Below are 14,829 nucleotides of genomic sequence, written 5' to 3' on the forward strand. Positions count from 1 at the left end.
CCCGAATACACCAGAAAATCCCACCTACTCTGGCAGAAGCTCCCAGCAAGCTTAACTGGGTCTAATTCCACTCTTCATCAACTTTGAGAAAAGAGTAAGAGAGTCGGGTGGAAGCGTGGAACTTTCAATGGGGACATCAGCAGTGGGCAGACACCCAGAAGCGCTGCTGTGGGCCCGCCAGCCCCCGTGTGACCTTCCTGTCCATCTTGCTCTGGGCCTTCCGGGGGGGAGGCCGGCCCGCACGGACCGCATCCCAGTGTCCTCTGAGTACCTGCTGAAGTTGGATCACAAGGAGCCTGGACAGGAGACTGGAGGACGGACAGAAGGGGGGCCAGGCCCAGACTGGGAAACGGTGCTTCTTGAGCTCCCCACTGGCCCCTGGGTGGCGTCTCTCTCTCCATTCAACCTCCCCCGTCTGCAGGTTCCAGTAACTTCCTCTTCCGTCCTCTGCAGGCCTGCGCGGGTAATGGCACCAGGTGTTCTTAACTTTGGGTCTCGACGGTTTCCTTGAGCTCCTCTGTTGCAACTTTGTAACATTTTCCTTAAACGGCCCTAATTTGAGTGTACTCTTGGTTTCCAGCGCGACTGATAACACTCTGAAAGGCGGGCTTCACTCTCCTCCCTGGGACACCCCCCTCCACCCTATGTCTACAATTCAGGAGTTTTCTCTGGATGTGATTTCCAGCTAGGAGGGGGCCAGAGGCGGGTAGAACACGGTTTGTTAAGGGATTGGAAGTCGGGACAGATTGAGCCGGAATTGTGCCCAAAGCCAGAAGCTCTTGGATGATTCCCCACGAGTGTCATGTTATCCGTGAACAATAGCAGTGATCTCTTACATGTGTTGAGTGCTGTACAGCTTACCCATTAGGTTCCCATGTAATCCTACTTCTAATACCCACACACCTTCCAGTGGGGAAGACAGAGCCGTTTCTGGCATCTTCCACTTTCTGGAAAAGGACACTGAGCTTCTAAAATTTTGTGTGAGTACCCGCCTCTGGTATGGAGTTAGGGTTTGAGCCAGGTGGGTGACTTAGCAAATAAAAATAGAGGACGCCCAGTTAACTTGGAAGTTCAGGTCACAACAAATAATGTTGCATGGGATAAACACATGCCACGCAAATCTGGGGCGGGGGGGGGGTTGCCCTCTATCCAGTGGCCCTACCCAATGTCACAAATCATCCGTCAGGCTGGGGGAGTGGGAGTAGAGATGGTGGGGAAGGCCCCATCCAAGGAGGATGTGTTTCTTGTCTCGTAGGCAACTGTTGGCAAGACTGCTGCGTCAGAACAATCTAGGCAGAGCCGTGTCCCCCAGACATCAATGCCTGTGTCCCAGAGCCATGGTTGGGAGATCCAGAGAGAGGACAGCACAGACCTTCAAGAATCAGGACATATGGGGTGCCTGGGTGGCTCAGTGGGTTAAGCCACTGCCTTCGGCTCAGGTCATGATCTCAGGGTCCTGGGATCGAGTCCCACATCGGGCTCTCTGCTCAGCAGGGAGCCTGCTTCCTCCTCTCTCCCTCTGCCTACTTGTAATCTCTCTCTGTCAAATAAATAAATAAAATCTTAAAAAAAAAAAAGAATCAGGACATAGGGTCTGAGACAACAAGAGGGATGGGATTCCCTCTGAATCTGGGGTCACAGTGTCCCATCCCGGGTGCAGTGGAGCAGAGCAGGAGATACAGCCCCGCAGGAAACCCGACTCGCTGGTTTTCAGTGCCATTCCCCTTGTCCCAAAACCCAGCTTGTGTCCAGGAGATGGTCCCTTCTGTTCTCCCAGACCTTCAACTTGGCAGTCCAAGAGCCCACCTGTTGGAGGGGCTGGAGGCTAGACCCCGCCCAGCTGTCCAGTATCACTTATCAGTGGGAGGTCGGGGGAGGACAGATGATTAAGAAATGAAGTGAAAGCGGACATTACTAATAATCACATCAGGACAATATGTGTAAAACAGGACCTAGGGTGACCCTATGTATCAGCCCCTTTATCTGGGCCCCACAGGGGCTGCTCCCAACCCTTTCAAGGCCATGTTGCTGAGAGCAGTTGGAGCAGAGGGGAAGGTGCAGCCAGAAGCCCCCCACAACCTTGTAGCCCCATGGCCCGAGCTGCCTGTGAAATGAAGGCCACGAGCAGAAGCCACCTGCTGGTCAATCCAGAGTCAGGCTGGTGCTATACTGGGCCCATGTCCGTGCAACCAGCATCCAGGATAGCAAATTCCAGAAGGGTCATGCTGAGGATCCCCTTAAAGCAAGGAATCATGTTCTTTTGGGTTTGAGCCCTGTGTTATCTGGGGTAACTCTGGCCCTGGTGGCAGCTCTAGCTGAGTAGTGATAAACCCCAACTCAAAGAGCCTGGTTGACTTGGATGGTCAATGTTGGGAGGAAACATGATTGTTTGTCCTGTGTCCCTGCTTGGCTTCCGAGCAATTGGCTCGCTGAAGCCCCACAGCCCCCAAGGGGGAAGAATGGTAAGGTCTCCCGGGTTTCCCGGAGCCTGTCAGGGCCAGCGCTGGAGAAAGGAGGTTGTGATAGGTGGTGGGAGGCTTGGGCTAGGTCGTGGGGCAGCCCATCTTGGGTCGGATGGAGCCAGTCGGCTTGAGCCACCTGGAGCCGAAGGCTTAGGCTGACCCAAGTCTCTTTTCCCTCCTACCTTCCTGCGCTGCGCCTTAACAGAACCCCCTTCCCAGCCCGTAACCTCCAGGCTTCAGTACCTCTTCCCTGCCAGACACTAGGATGTTGGAAAGAAAAAGAGTAGCCACTTTCTCCACCTGCTGACTGTAGCCAACCCTCATGGCCAAAGGGCTTTGCCGGCAAGAAGGGGAAATCAAAAGAAGAAGTTCCTGTGATAGTTCGGGACAGAGGAGTGGGACTGGGGGTGCTGGTTGGGAGTGGAAGGTTGGTGGGGGCGGGGGCTTCTCTGGAGGTCCTCTCTCTCGAAGAGGTTATTTCCCTACACTTCGTTGCAGGAGTCTGATGTCGGAAGAGGCAGAAGTTGTACCCATCCCACAGATGGGGTAGCAGAGGCTGGTCAAGGTTGAGCTCAAGTTCCAGGGTAAGTGGAAATTTGTGAGAACCGAGGTCTGTGGAACTCGTGCTCTCTTTGGCGAACCTCCCCAATCCAGAGTGCTTTTCCCAGTTAGTCACCCTGGGAAGTTTAAGGAAAGGAGGGTCACTGGATGCCGAGAGGCTTTTCCTGGTGTTTTCCAGGTGAGGTTACCTGGGAAAGAGTGCTGTGTCTAATCCAAACCGGAGTACGCCCTCCCACCACGCCTCCCCGGCTTTGGAGAGCGTCTTCCCCTCCTGTCCTCCCTTCTTTCTTAGCAGATTCACTTTTCTCATTTTGGGGGGGCAGACACTGTTTTGGGTAATGGAGCTGGAGGCCGCCCAAGTCCTTGCTGGCCAGCTGCAGTGAGGGGAGGAGCCAGTCTGGGATTAGAACGAAATGAGGAAGAACTTTGGAATTAAAGATGACAATGGGGGGAAAAATTACAATGAGACGTCTCCTGGGTGTAGAATAAACGTTCCACCAGAAAGATACGCCTTTCGGTGTTCAAAACCTTTCAAGTCCCATTACTTTCTTTGATCTTTTCATTGATCAAATTGCTGGTAGATCTCGTCCCCCCGAGAAAGCTAAGAAACACTTAGTTTGCAAGTGCCTGTTCTAGAACCCGAACGGACTCTTCTGAATCCAGTTTCTAGAGTGCCTTCTGGGTTAGGACCCGGCACCCCAGCATTCTCCAATCAGTTGGAGTGGAGTTGCATGTAATGTGGGGGTAGGGCTCCAAATTCTGTGTAAGATAAAGACTAGGTATAGTTCAAATTACCCTTGAAAACCCCCTCATCACCTTGAAAATCAGTCAAGTTCAGGATGCACGGTTTGTACTGTCACGTGCATGGAAGCCCTCTCCTCTGCCTTCCACTCAGCCCGCCAGCCTTATAGCTTCTCTGTATTTTCTCTGCAACCGTGAAGCTGTCCATAGTCTCCTGAATCCTAAAGGCTAGTAACGGGCTGCTTTCTGAGGCCCGTATTCTTTCTGCTCTACCGAATCAAGTTGTTATGTTTATAAAGATTCAATTATCACTGTTCCCAAACTTGTTTTTGCCAGTTGTACTCTTTATAGTAATTACATAATTTAATTCAATATGTCATGGATAAGAGTGCAAAAGAATAGTTTTTTTTTTGAAAATTCTACTGAATGGTTTGATCAAAGAGTGGCAAAAATGAAAGGGCGTGTTGTATTGGTCGTGGATGAGCCCTGTAGAAAAATTAGGGAAATAATAAACAAATACAGGATTCTGCTGTTACAGCAATCCAGTTTCTACCATAGATTCTCCATAGGTACCCATGTGTTTTGGGCACAGCGGTTTGCCCTTTGAGATCCTGTCTCTCTCTCTCTCTTTTTTTTTTTTTAAAGATTTTATTTATTTATTTGACAGAGAGAGCAAGAGAGCAAGAGCACACAAGCAGGGGGAGCCACAGAGGGAGAGGGGGTAGCAGGCTCCCCACTGAGCAAAGAGCCTGACATGGGGCTGGATCCCAGGACCCCGGGATACCAACCTGAGCCCAATGCAGACGCTTTACCGACGGAGCCACTCAGGTGCCCTGTGACTTCCCATCTCTCATGGATCTGTGAATTGCTGTTGCTTCTTTAGTTTGCTGGACTTTTCACTGGTGAAGACGGAGTGGGCACTTCTAAGCGCACTGCTCGTAGAACTGGACACTGCAAGTCCTTGATCCCTGATTTCTACACATTTTTGCTTTATTTTAAAGAAATAGACTAGAACTCACTGACAACCCATGACAGAGGTGATTTATGTAAGAAAAGCAACAAAGACTGTATCCACGGAGCCCCTTCTTGAGAAAAGAAAAAAGCTATGGCCCAACATGAACAGATTGGCGAATGAATTTACATGCGTGTTTTAAGAAAAAAATAGTATATAAGGGTGTATGTATGAAGATTTTTTAAAAAATCCCCTGCTTTCATCGTTTGGATTAGCTGAGTAGCCCCCGTAGGAGTATCTGATGTACATTACACCACCGACTTTGTAGGGTAAAGGTGCTCATCGCGTGGCCTTCCGTGGGCTGCCCACGTCATTTGTCCTTCGCCCCTTTCCTGTTTGAATCTGACTGCCTGTGGGAGAAATGTGGGACCCTGCCACACCACAGCACTCATCAACTCAGCCATCCTAGCGCCCTCCCTCTCAGCCCGGGAGGATGAACAAGGGTAGTTCCACCAAGCACCACGGCGCCTCTTACCCGACCCACGCTAGGGTCCGCGGGGCTGGCCTGGAAGGAATGAAGATGAACACGGGCGAGGAACGTGCCTCAAAACATCGCAGAGGCCGCGCACGTCTCTGGAGCCAGACCGCTTTGGCACAAACCCCGGCTTTTCCAGCTGTCGACGGCATGCCCAGTAAACGCTCCCCGATTCGGTTCCCCTCCTGAAGGTGTTCTTGCAGGACTCCCCGAGTTAATAATGAACGTAAAGTGGTGAGAACAGCGTCTGGCCGCGTAAACAGCACACGTGTGAGCCATCGTTACGAATCAGGGTCATTTTGCCTCTAACGTGGTGTCCTCTGAGTGACTCTTACCCTAAAAGCATAAAGTAAGTAAAATAGCGCACTTCCCTCGAAGGCACGGACGTCCACTCAGCTATGAATTAAGAAGGCAAGTGAGTGGGACTTTTGTCACTGCAAGGACACAGCCTGGCTGACGAGGGATGTTGGAGGAGAAGATGGCTTCAGCCTAATGCGAGGGTAGTGGTCCCCGCTTACCTTCCAGGGAGGAGAAGAAAAAAATGTCGTTTCAGAACTCCAAAAAAAAAAAAAAAAAAGTTTATTTATAAAATACTGACAAGTTTGACAGGCCATGGGACATCTCGTGGTATATATTTCAAATCAATTTCTTTCTTACCTTTCATTTAAAAAATAAACCTGCTAACAAGCTATAGGACATATAGATATATTTTTTTTCTTATAGATAGACACCTGCCACAATGAATACTCTCCCCATAATTTTTCATTATATCTTTTAAATCAAAAAATAAAGATTTGTGTTGGTTTTTGTTTTTGGAGTCTCTATGTGTAAAGAAAGGTAACACGTTTGGATGCTTTTGGTTATTCTTACGGAAACAAAGAGAAGGGAGTGGTCCCAAGAGAGGTCATCTGTGCTCCGGCTGGGTGGCCAGGTTTGCCACTGGGCAGGACCATACAGAGGCACTCGGATTGGGCGGCGGCTGCTGCTCGGGGGGAAGGGGGGAGGGTTCCCCCTTCCTGCCCTCCGGCCCCTCACGCCATGGGCACCATGGGAAGGTGAGGGGAGCCCCTGCCCAGAATGGGCTCTGGGAGGCTCTGGCACCTTTAGAAGCTCTGCCCAGGGAGGTACGGGCAGAGACAGAAGGCCTCGAGGCAACAGTGCTCTGGGAGGGGCAGCCAGAAGTGTCCTTGTTTCTTCTGAGTCACGGCAGTGTCTGGTGAGGGAATGGGAAGGGAAGCCTGGGTTTGCAAGCTACCTGGGCCCTGGGACCAGAGCCGCTTTTTGGTTCGTCTTGGCAGTCTGGGTGCTGAGCTGCTGTGCACGCCAAAGGCGTGGCCGCGGGGGGTTGGGCAGTGCTGGGGTGCCAAGCAGAGGCCTTTGGGTGCGACACCAGATTTCCCGGGGGCACCATGAAGCAAGAGCCAAAGGACACAGAGGTGTCCTGCTATGAACCGGCTTCAGGTGATCACACAGACGGGCCCCGGCATCACTGGCCCAGGGAGGTTCCCGGTTACCCACGGGCAGTGCCCAGCACATCCTTCTAATGCGGCCGGGAGTCCGTGTGGGGGGCCAGGAGCCCCCACTGCCCCAGCAGATATGTAAACGAGGGCAGGGGTGTCCTCTAAGAAATCTAGAGCTCCATGGCTGGACACCTGGTCTTCCAGATGAGGTTGGGGCAGGGGTCGGGGGTGGGTGGATACTGACTGAGGGCTGGACTTTCACCTTGGGCCCCGCTCGCCTTCCGGCTGGTGCAGTGTCCTTGCCCCCTGAGACAACAGATCCCAGCTGCCTTCCGGTGGGAGGGACCCCGGCTGCCCGGGCCTCACAGGGGACAGCCAGCTTTGGCCGTCAGAAGGAGCCAGAAGCCTCTCTGCGAACACACACCCGGATGCGTGTTCTGCGCATACATGTGCACATGTGTGCGTGAGCCCCGGCGTGCATGGGCACCGTGCCAAGTGTGCATGGGTGTGTCCGCGGGGGCGTGCAGGGGCAGTGCCCCAGGCGGTTCACGAAAGGCAAAGGAAATCCGGCCTCACGTGCCGTACACACACGTGCGCACACGCACACACGGCCTCACACGTCCCGCATCCTCCCCTCTCCCCACACACACCCAGAGCCCTCCCTGCGCTGGGCTCGACTCATTCCCTAACGCAAGCTGGGAGCTTCCATAAACGGCTCCACACACTGCCGACAAGGAAAAGATGAGGGTGTTAAAAAAAAAAGAGATGAAAAGGGAGGAGGGTGCGGGAGACTACAGGCGGCCTCGGGCAGACGGGCTGCTAAGGAGACGCCAGCTGTGTACAGGGCAGGGCTGGGGCCCGTGTCCTCACGGCCGGGGCCAGTGCGCATCTCCCCCAGAGCCCCTCGTGGAGAAGCCCATTCTGGGTCTGGCTGTGGAAACCTCTGCCGGCATCCCCGAGGGGCTGAGGGCTTGGGGGCTGCGTCCTTCCCGCAGACCCCTGGCCTGGCTCCCACCCCCCACCGGGGATGCTGGGCCCCCGTGGGGCTCCGTGCGGACCTTCACTTTCCTTGGCTTGCTCCCCAAATCTTTCTCTCAGGCATCCCCTAACTATTCCCGCACCCCGGAGATGGGGCCCGTGTGTGGCACCCCCAGAAAGCGCCGTCTCACGAAGGGGCTCCACTGAACTGAAAAGGTCCACCCAGACCCACGGGGCTGGCCCGACCCCGGGGCATTCGACCCTCAATCCCTTCATCCGGGGGCTGACGGGAGGCTTCAGGCTACCACAAGTGGCTTCTTTAAAGCACATTCCTTGGAGCAGATTGTGTGTAACACTTTGCTTCCCATCAGCTATTCTGGGCCTTGTTCCCATCTGACCCGCGCCTCCAGCCTGGCCGCGCATCTCGGAGCCGGGTCCAGTTCGGACGGGGCCCCCCCTTGCTCCGAGCCCTGGCCAGCGAACACATGACTGGGGGTTGGGTCTCTGACTCTCTGTACACCTGGGGCTGGGCTGACCCGGCAGATTCTGGGAGCTCCGGCTTCGAGTCGGAGCTTGGCTCACCCCTCTGGGCTTCTGTACCCCTGTGCTTGCCCAGGTTGGGGGTGTGTGTGTGGGAGGGATGCGTTTTAGATGTGGCTCGCTCTGGCTTGAGAGTGAAGGGACCACGCACCTGGGAGTGAGTGTCCCGTCTGGCAAGGACCCAAAGGGATTTGTCTTGGAGAGGCTCTCTAGACCCCTGGGGCAGGGGAGAGGCCCCCACTTGGCTGAACCTTCCTTACAAGTGCATGGGGGACTTGTGTGTGTGTGTCTCACGAGGAAGAGGTCTATCCAGGGATGGGGTGTGTCTGCCTCGACCGTCATTCCTCGCCCTGCTGAGCTCCCCAGTCCTGTGCCCCCTGAACTTTCTTGTCTAAGCAGCTTCCTATCAGGAGGGAAGGAGAGAAGTCAAGCTTCTTTCTTACGTTCTGATTTCCTGCCTTCATCACCCCAGTGATGTCTGGCTAGTGCCCTGTCCCTCTGCCCCCCCACCCCCCCCGGGTTCACCTCTCCTGGTCTGTGCCCGGGAAAGTGAATTCAAGTGAAGCCATGGCTGGGTTCAGCGGTGCTGTGGGGCCCCAGGGGCCCCCCCTTCCTTGGATTCACCATAAAAAGAACGTATAAGAAACAAAGAGCCAGCCAGGCAGACTCTCAGCCCTCCGTTAGTTTCCTTTTTCTAAAGAAACCCAATGCCTGGTGGAGACGTTGAGCCGGGCAGGGAATAGCAAAGTGTGATGAGCAAGCCAGGGGACCAGGCTGTCTGTCCATCCATCGGTCCTTCCGTCCGAGGCCTGCCAGTGACGCACGGGTAGGGATGGGCGGGTGCCGATAGAGAAGGTGAGCTTTGCCCCCCAGGGATGCGTACCCTTGCACAGCAGCCTTGCACAGCAGCAGCCAGCAGTGGCCCCAGCACACGCAGAAGAGGCAGCTGTCAGGACTTCTAGAAGCTTCTCATCCCCTCGGCATGCTGCCCTACAACTCTCCGGGCCTCAGCTTTCTCGCAGCCCCCACCTCTCTCAGGCCCGGCCCAGCAGCCCGGACTCGGAACACAGTCTGCAAAGGGAGCGGCGGACCCCACAGTCTGGAGCCGACCCACCGCCGGCCCCGCACGGCCCCCCTCACGGCTTCCTTTTCTTCCTTCTCAACACCGGTTTTGCTGGCCCTGGAATCTCTGGAAAAATAAACTCAGGAGGTGAAAAGTTGACTTGGTTTCTTGGTGTTTTTGTTTTCTGGCAGGCAGTGCGGGGAGGGGCGGACGGGGAGTGTGGTGCCGGTTTTTTCTCTTTCTTTGCCCCCTTCCGACGTCAAACGAACGAGGAAAATCCTGCTATAGGAGCCCGGGAGCCGGGGGTGAGGCTGCTGGGGGGGCGGTAGAGGGTGCTCTGCTGACTCGGGGGGTTTGGGGCGTTCTGGGGCGTTGGGGTCCGACTGGCCTTGGGCCGGAAGAGGCTGCCCTGCGGGGCGCTGCTGCTGTTGGCGCCAGGGCCGTGGTCCGGCTCGCCGGAGTCGCTCTCCGTGTAGCTGTACGCCTGGGCCCGCGAGATCCCTTTCTGCTGCCGCCGCCACGAGTTGTAGTACGTGGGGTCGCTGATGTAGTGGTTGACAAAAGAGTGGGCCTTCTGGTGGGTCTGGTCGGCCTCGTACTCGCTGTCGCTTCCCTGGGAGGACGGAGAATCGGGGAGTCAGGGGCCCCTGCGGGCCAGGTGGTCCTCGTGCTTGGAGGCTGGAAGGCAGCCGGTGACCCTGTCTGAGGCTCCCAAGCCCCGGACGGGGGGCCACCGCCATCCCTGTCACCACCAAGGGGGCCCGGCGCCTGGTCATGCCCACCTCCCCGGCCGTCAGAGCGCAGATCGTGGGGACGGAGCGCCCACCGTGGGGCCGGCACACAGCCTGCGGGCATCTGGCATCTGGCGCGAACTGGAACTCGGAAGACCTGAGTTCTAATCTGTTTTTTTTTCTGTCCTTCCCCCCACCCCCGTGGCCATTCCCCGTTCCCTCCCCCGCCCCTCTGTGAGCGACCACCGAGCTGCTTTCTGTTTCTGTGGACCTACCATACAGGCAGGGTCACAGAGTAGGGGGCGTGGGGCGCTGGCTTCCTTCACGTAGCATGTTTGCGAGGCTGACTTCATCCTGCCTTTCCATCTGTTGTAGTTCTGATGCTCGGACCCCTGGGGCCTCGCTGACTCCGAGTGGTGACGGGCTTCCGGAGCAGGTCAATCCTTGCAGCTAGTGATGCTTTTTCCTATCACGCTGCCTCACTCTCCCCTGTCCCTCGTCACCCTAGGGCTGGGTACCAGACAACCAGGGACAGCCCCTCTACCCCAGGGCCCACTGAATTTATTCAAACAAACCGCAGCTTGCTCCCACAATGAAGGCTCCTCCCCACGTGTCCCTCCTGGGCACAGGGAACCATTCCCGGGGACCCTGGTGCTTCCCTGAAACGGCCCTGCATGGTGCGATGCGTCCCCTTCTTCTTGTGAACTGTGAGTAATTCCATTTTTCAAGGGCTGTCATCCCCGATCCACTGGCCTGGCCATACCCTGATCGTAGCAAAACCTACATTTCAGAGCAGAACGTTCCTGCCTGACATACCGAGTTCCAGCCTTGATCTATCTCTGACTTACGGTGTGACTGGGGACGAGGCCAGGGCCAGACCTGCGGAGGCTCCTGGCACCGAAAGGAGAGGCTGGTGCCCACCCACGTGTGATCCAGAATAAAGGCAACACTCAGTTATGAAACGAGCACGAGAAAAATATCAACAGAAGGTCCGAATTTCACACGACAGTGGCCCTGTGACTTTTTCTCATAAAGGCATAACATTAAATCATTCCTAAAATTGTCGCTACTCCGGTGTCCCATCATTGCTTCATCTGCCCCTGGGGGAATCCGCAGGAGACAAGAGTCAGGCTGGGTTGTGAAGTAGAGCAGCATTCGCTCGTTGGTTTGGATCTGAGTCTTCGAGCTAAAAATATTGTGCGCCCCTCCCCCACGCCCAGCTCCCAGCCCTGTTTTGAGAACCAAGACGAGGACAGATGGGAGCACCCTTAGAACGCTCTGGAAGAGACATGCTCTGATTTGAGTGAGCAGTACACTCTCAGTGCAACGCAGCTCTGAAGGCCTCCCTTTGGTTACGGTGTCCCCACCCGAAGCGACAGAGTCGGTACATTTGGTCAAACTACTTGGGATAAAAACCACAGCAAGAAAACCCCGTGAGCCCAGTGCAGACACGTGTGTCCCGTTCGGCAGGGAGGGCGAACAGAGAGTTGTTGACCTTGCTGCAAAGTGTCTGAGCTACGGGGAGTGCAAGGTGCACCTGCCCCCAGGAGCCCGGAGACCTATAGAGCATCTAGCCCCTCTGAGGAAAGAGCCCCAAGGTACTGAGCTCCAGCTGGGGGTACAGGCACTCTGCTAGGCGTTGGGAGACGGTCGTTAACTTTCACACCTCGGTGCTATGGACGCTACCGCTCTGAGTGCTGGGAACCCCAGCGCGGAGAGGGTGACGGCTCCCCCCCCCCCACACGAAGAGCTGGGGGGGTTGGATCTGCCTGGATTTTCCAAAGCCCAAGATCCCCCCTCCTGCTGGGAGTTGGGAACAAGAGCCCTTCTACTCTCCCAGCTAGGATTACATCCTCCCTCCCCCATCTGCAAATTTCTGTCTGGCCCCTCCCCTCCTCCGCCTCACCCCTCCACCGTCCTGGCTGCTCTCCTTACCACCACCCTGCACACCCTCCCAGGACCTCAGTCCTCTTGGCCACAGAACTGGCTGCTGGAGACCATGGAAAGTCCCTAGCTCTCCCCCGGACGCAGAGCAGCACAATGCGAGCCCCTTCTCTTTGATACTGCCCAGCTGCCGGCCCAGGAGGGAACAAAGGGGCCCTACAGGCAGGGGCTCCATATGCCAAGAGTGGGGAGGGGGCTGAGGGCTGGGCACCTGAGGCCTGGGGCTGCGGGGTGGCAGCGCGGAGGCAGAGGAAGTCTGGGCAGGCTGTGATGGGAGCCATGAGGCAGGGGGCCTGGGGCGGGGTGGGGGGTGGGGGGAGGCTGGTCCCAGAGCAGTGAGGATCTGTAAGTGCGACGTGTGGGGAAGGGCCACTCCACAGTTCTGTCTAGGGTCAGGTCTTCCCAGAAGGGCCTCCACCAACCGGTCTGAAGGGTTGCTAGCATCGATGCTAAAGGTTCTAGAACTTCGGCTAGCCCTGTAGGTGAGTCCATCACCGCGGCCCCATCCCAGAGTGAATGAGCATCTAGGTCACTTCCTGTGGTGCGGCCAAATCCCCACTCCGTCCCTGGCTAGCTAGGTGAAGTTCAGACCCATCACCTGGCCACCCCCAGCCTCAGCATCCCTGTCTATAAAATGGGTAGATGTCTGCAGTTCACGGTGTGGAAAACTACTGGAAGCCCCCCTACCCCAGAAGGCTGCAGAAGGAGCTGGGGTCACGGAGGGTGACTCTGCTCAGGCGGCTGGGAAAGGGGAAGGCAGTCAGCTCTGCCGCCCAAAGTAAAGCATCCCGAGAGTGGGGAGGGGCCTCTCTGGCCCTCCCAGGGGGTCCAGACCCCAAAGCCCATTCACGCACATCATCACCGTCTGACGGTTACCAACTGCTGAGCACCTACTGTGTGCTGGACACGGTGGGGTGGCTTTCCGGGCGGGCCTGGAAAAGCCACGGAAGCAAGAGCTGGGAGCCCCGGAGGCAGAGCTGCAGCAGGAGGAGCTGGGGGGGGGAGGTAGAGGTGGGTCTGCCCCGCCCCCTGCTCTCTGAAGCCAGAAGGGGGGCGTCTGCCTCAGCGACTGCTCTTCTTCCTCCACCTCCTCAAACATCTGTTTCTTTTCTGCGTGGGGGTGGGGTGAGAAGGGAAGAAAGCAGGCGAGGGGGGACCCCGGGCGCCCATGCCGGCTTTCAACTCTCACGCTGGCCTCCGTAATTGAATGCAGCTTCCCAGTAACCGGCCCGGCACAAAGGGGACCTTTCACGGGCAGCCCAGCCAGGCCGCCAGGCAATCAGGGGACTGCTCCAGCTCTGGGCCTCTTCACAGCTCCTCAAAGCCACTCACTCAGCAATTACCGGGCCTGGGCAGGGGAGCGGGGGAGGGGCCGGCAGGAGGTGGGGACCCGGACAAGAGCCCACAACAAAAGAGAGGGGGGCAAAGGAGAGCCTCTTGCTCTCCTGCTGCTGCCAGCATGGCGGTAGGGTGGGGGGAGGGGGGTGTCCTTCCCCAGACTCAGGACACGGAGCCCACGTAGGGGGCCCTCATCTCACTGAGGCTCCAGAAATCTAGCAGGAATGTGCCGCCCTAGAGGACAGGAGGTCCCCTGTACCGGCCCCTTGGGAGGCTGGAAGCTGGAGGCCCTCCCTGGTTGGTGGCCCAGGGGCTCTCTGTGTGGGATGAGGCTAGTCCTGCATCAGCCCCTTGGACACCCTTCTCTTTGGGCCAGTGGGCGGGCCTCTCCTGGGCACCAGAGGTGGGAGTGAGGAGGGGCGAAGCGTCTTCCTCTCTAGGAGCCCCCTTTATGCACCATTTTGTTAGGGATCTGGGCTTCTTGTACTCAGACAGCTAGAAACCTTCCCCCAGGAACGTCCTTTTAAGTGTCAGCTTAGGGACAGCTGGCTGGTAGGGTCCGTTCAGCATCTGCCTTTGGCTCAGGTCACGGTCCCAGGGTCCTGGGATTGAGCCCCGTGTCGGGCTCAGTGGGAAGTCTGCTTCTCTCTCCCCCTCTGCTCCCCCTTCTTGCTCGCTCTCTCAAATAAATAAATACATCTTTAAATGACAAATAATAAATCTTGTGTCAGCTCAGACGCAAGGCCCCCTATGCCCTTCCTTACAGGTGAAGCGACAGTCAATGTGTTCCTCCCCCACGACCCCGCTGTCAGACACGCTTGAGTTTGGAGGCTTCGCGGAAGGTCAGTTGGATGGGGGGTTGTTGGGGTCAGTGAAGGCTTCTTTCTCCTTCCATCTCCCTTCTGTGCCTGGAAGAGGCCAGGCCGCTACAGACGAGGCTCTCAGAGTGGCTGGACCCAGACTCGAATGCCCACTTCTAAGCTCTGTGATCAAGGGCACGGTGCTGGACTTCTCTGAGCCTCAGTCTCCCCCAGCTGTTAACCGGGGGTCCTGCAGCTTGCATGGGGGGGACGGTTAGATTTTAAATGAGAGCATGTACCGTGCCCGGCCCAACAGGTAGCTTGGCCTCCTTCCTCCTGGACTCCCTCTGCCCTGCCCGTAGTGTGTTTCTAGCTTGGCACAAGCTCGGGCTTCCTCAGCCTGTATGGGTCAGCCTGAGGAGACGCGGGAGACGGGCCTCAGTGAATCTCTTAGACTCATGGCCCAACTCAATGGACAAGAGGCAAACACAGATGAAAAACCAGAAACTCAGACACTCAGAGGGAGGGGGTGACAGAAACACTTAGCCAAATGCAAACCTATAGACCCTTACTGCTCCCGTTGATGCATGACCCAGTCCTGTTCACACTTGGAGGCCCAGCTGAAATGCCACCTCCTCCAGGCAGCCCCCCCCCATGATCTTCCCCCAAGATTCCTCACAGGGCTTTCTGTCCCTGTGCCACAAGAAACAGGAGGCCTTTTGCT

General features: G+C 56.5%; 1 protein-coding gene and 1 long non-coding RNA gene across 3 annotated transcripts in view; one reads left to right on the forward strand and one right to left on the reverse strand.

Moving 5' to 3' along the window:
• Positions 1 to 402: 402 nt before the first annotated feature.
• On the forward strand, positions 403 to 6,058 carry LOC309851848. Its single transcript, XR_014304953.1, has 3 exons — positions 403 to 463; positions 2,961 to 3,046; positions 4,432 to 6,058. It is a non-coding gene; the product is annotated as an uncharacterized lncRNA (long non-coding RNA).
• The window catches only part of SDK2 (sidekick cell adhesion molecule 2), a 249,400-nt gene continuing 240,386 nt past the window's right edge, over positions 5,816 to 14,829 (reverse strand). For both annotated transcript variants that reach the window (XM_082707630.1, XM_082707629.1), the window contains one exon: positions 5,816 to 9,905. In XM_082707630.1, coding sequence (XP_082563756.1) covers positions 9,552 to 9,905 — 354 coding nt within the window. In that variant the 3' untranslated portion in view covers positions 5,816 to 9,551. The remainder of the gene's footprint in view (positions 9,906 to 14,829) is intronic.

This window comes from Mustela nivalis, assembly GCF_964662115.1.
Source record: "Mustela nivalis genome assembly, chromosome: 17".
Classification (NCBI taxonomy): domain Eukaryota; kingdom Metazoa; phylum Chordata; class Mammalia; order Carnivora; family Mustelidae; genus Mustela; species Mustela nivalis.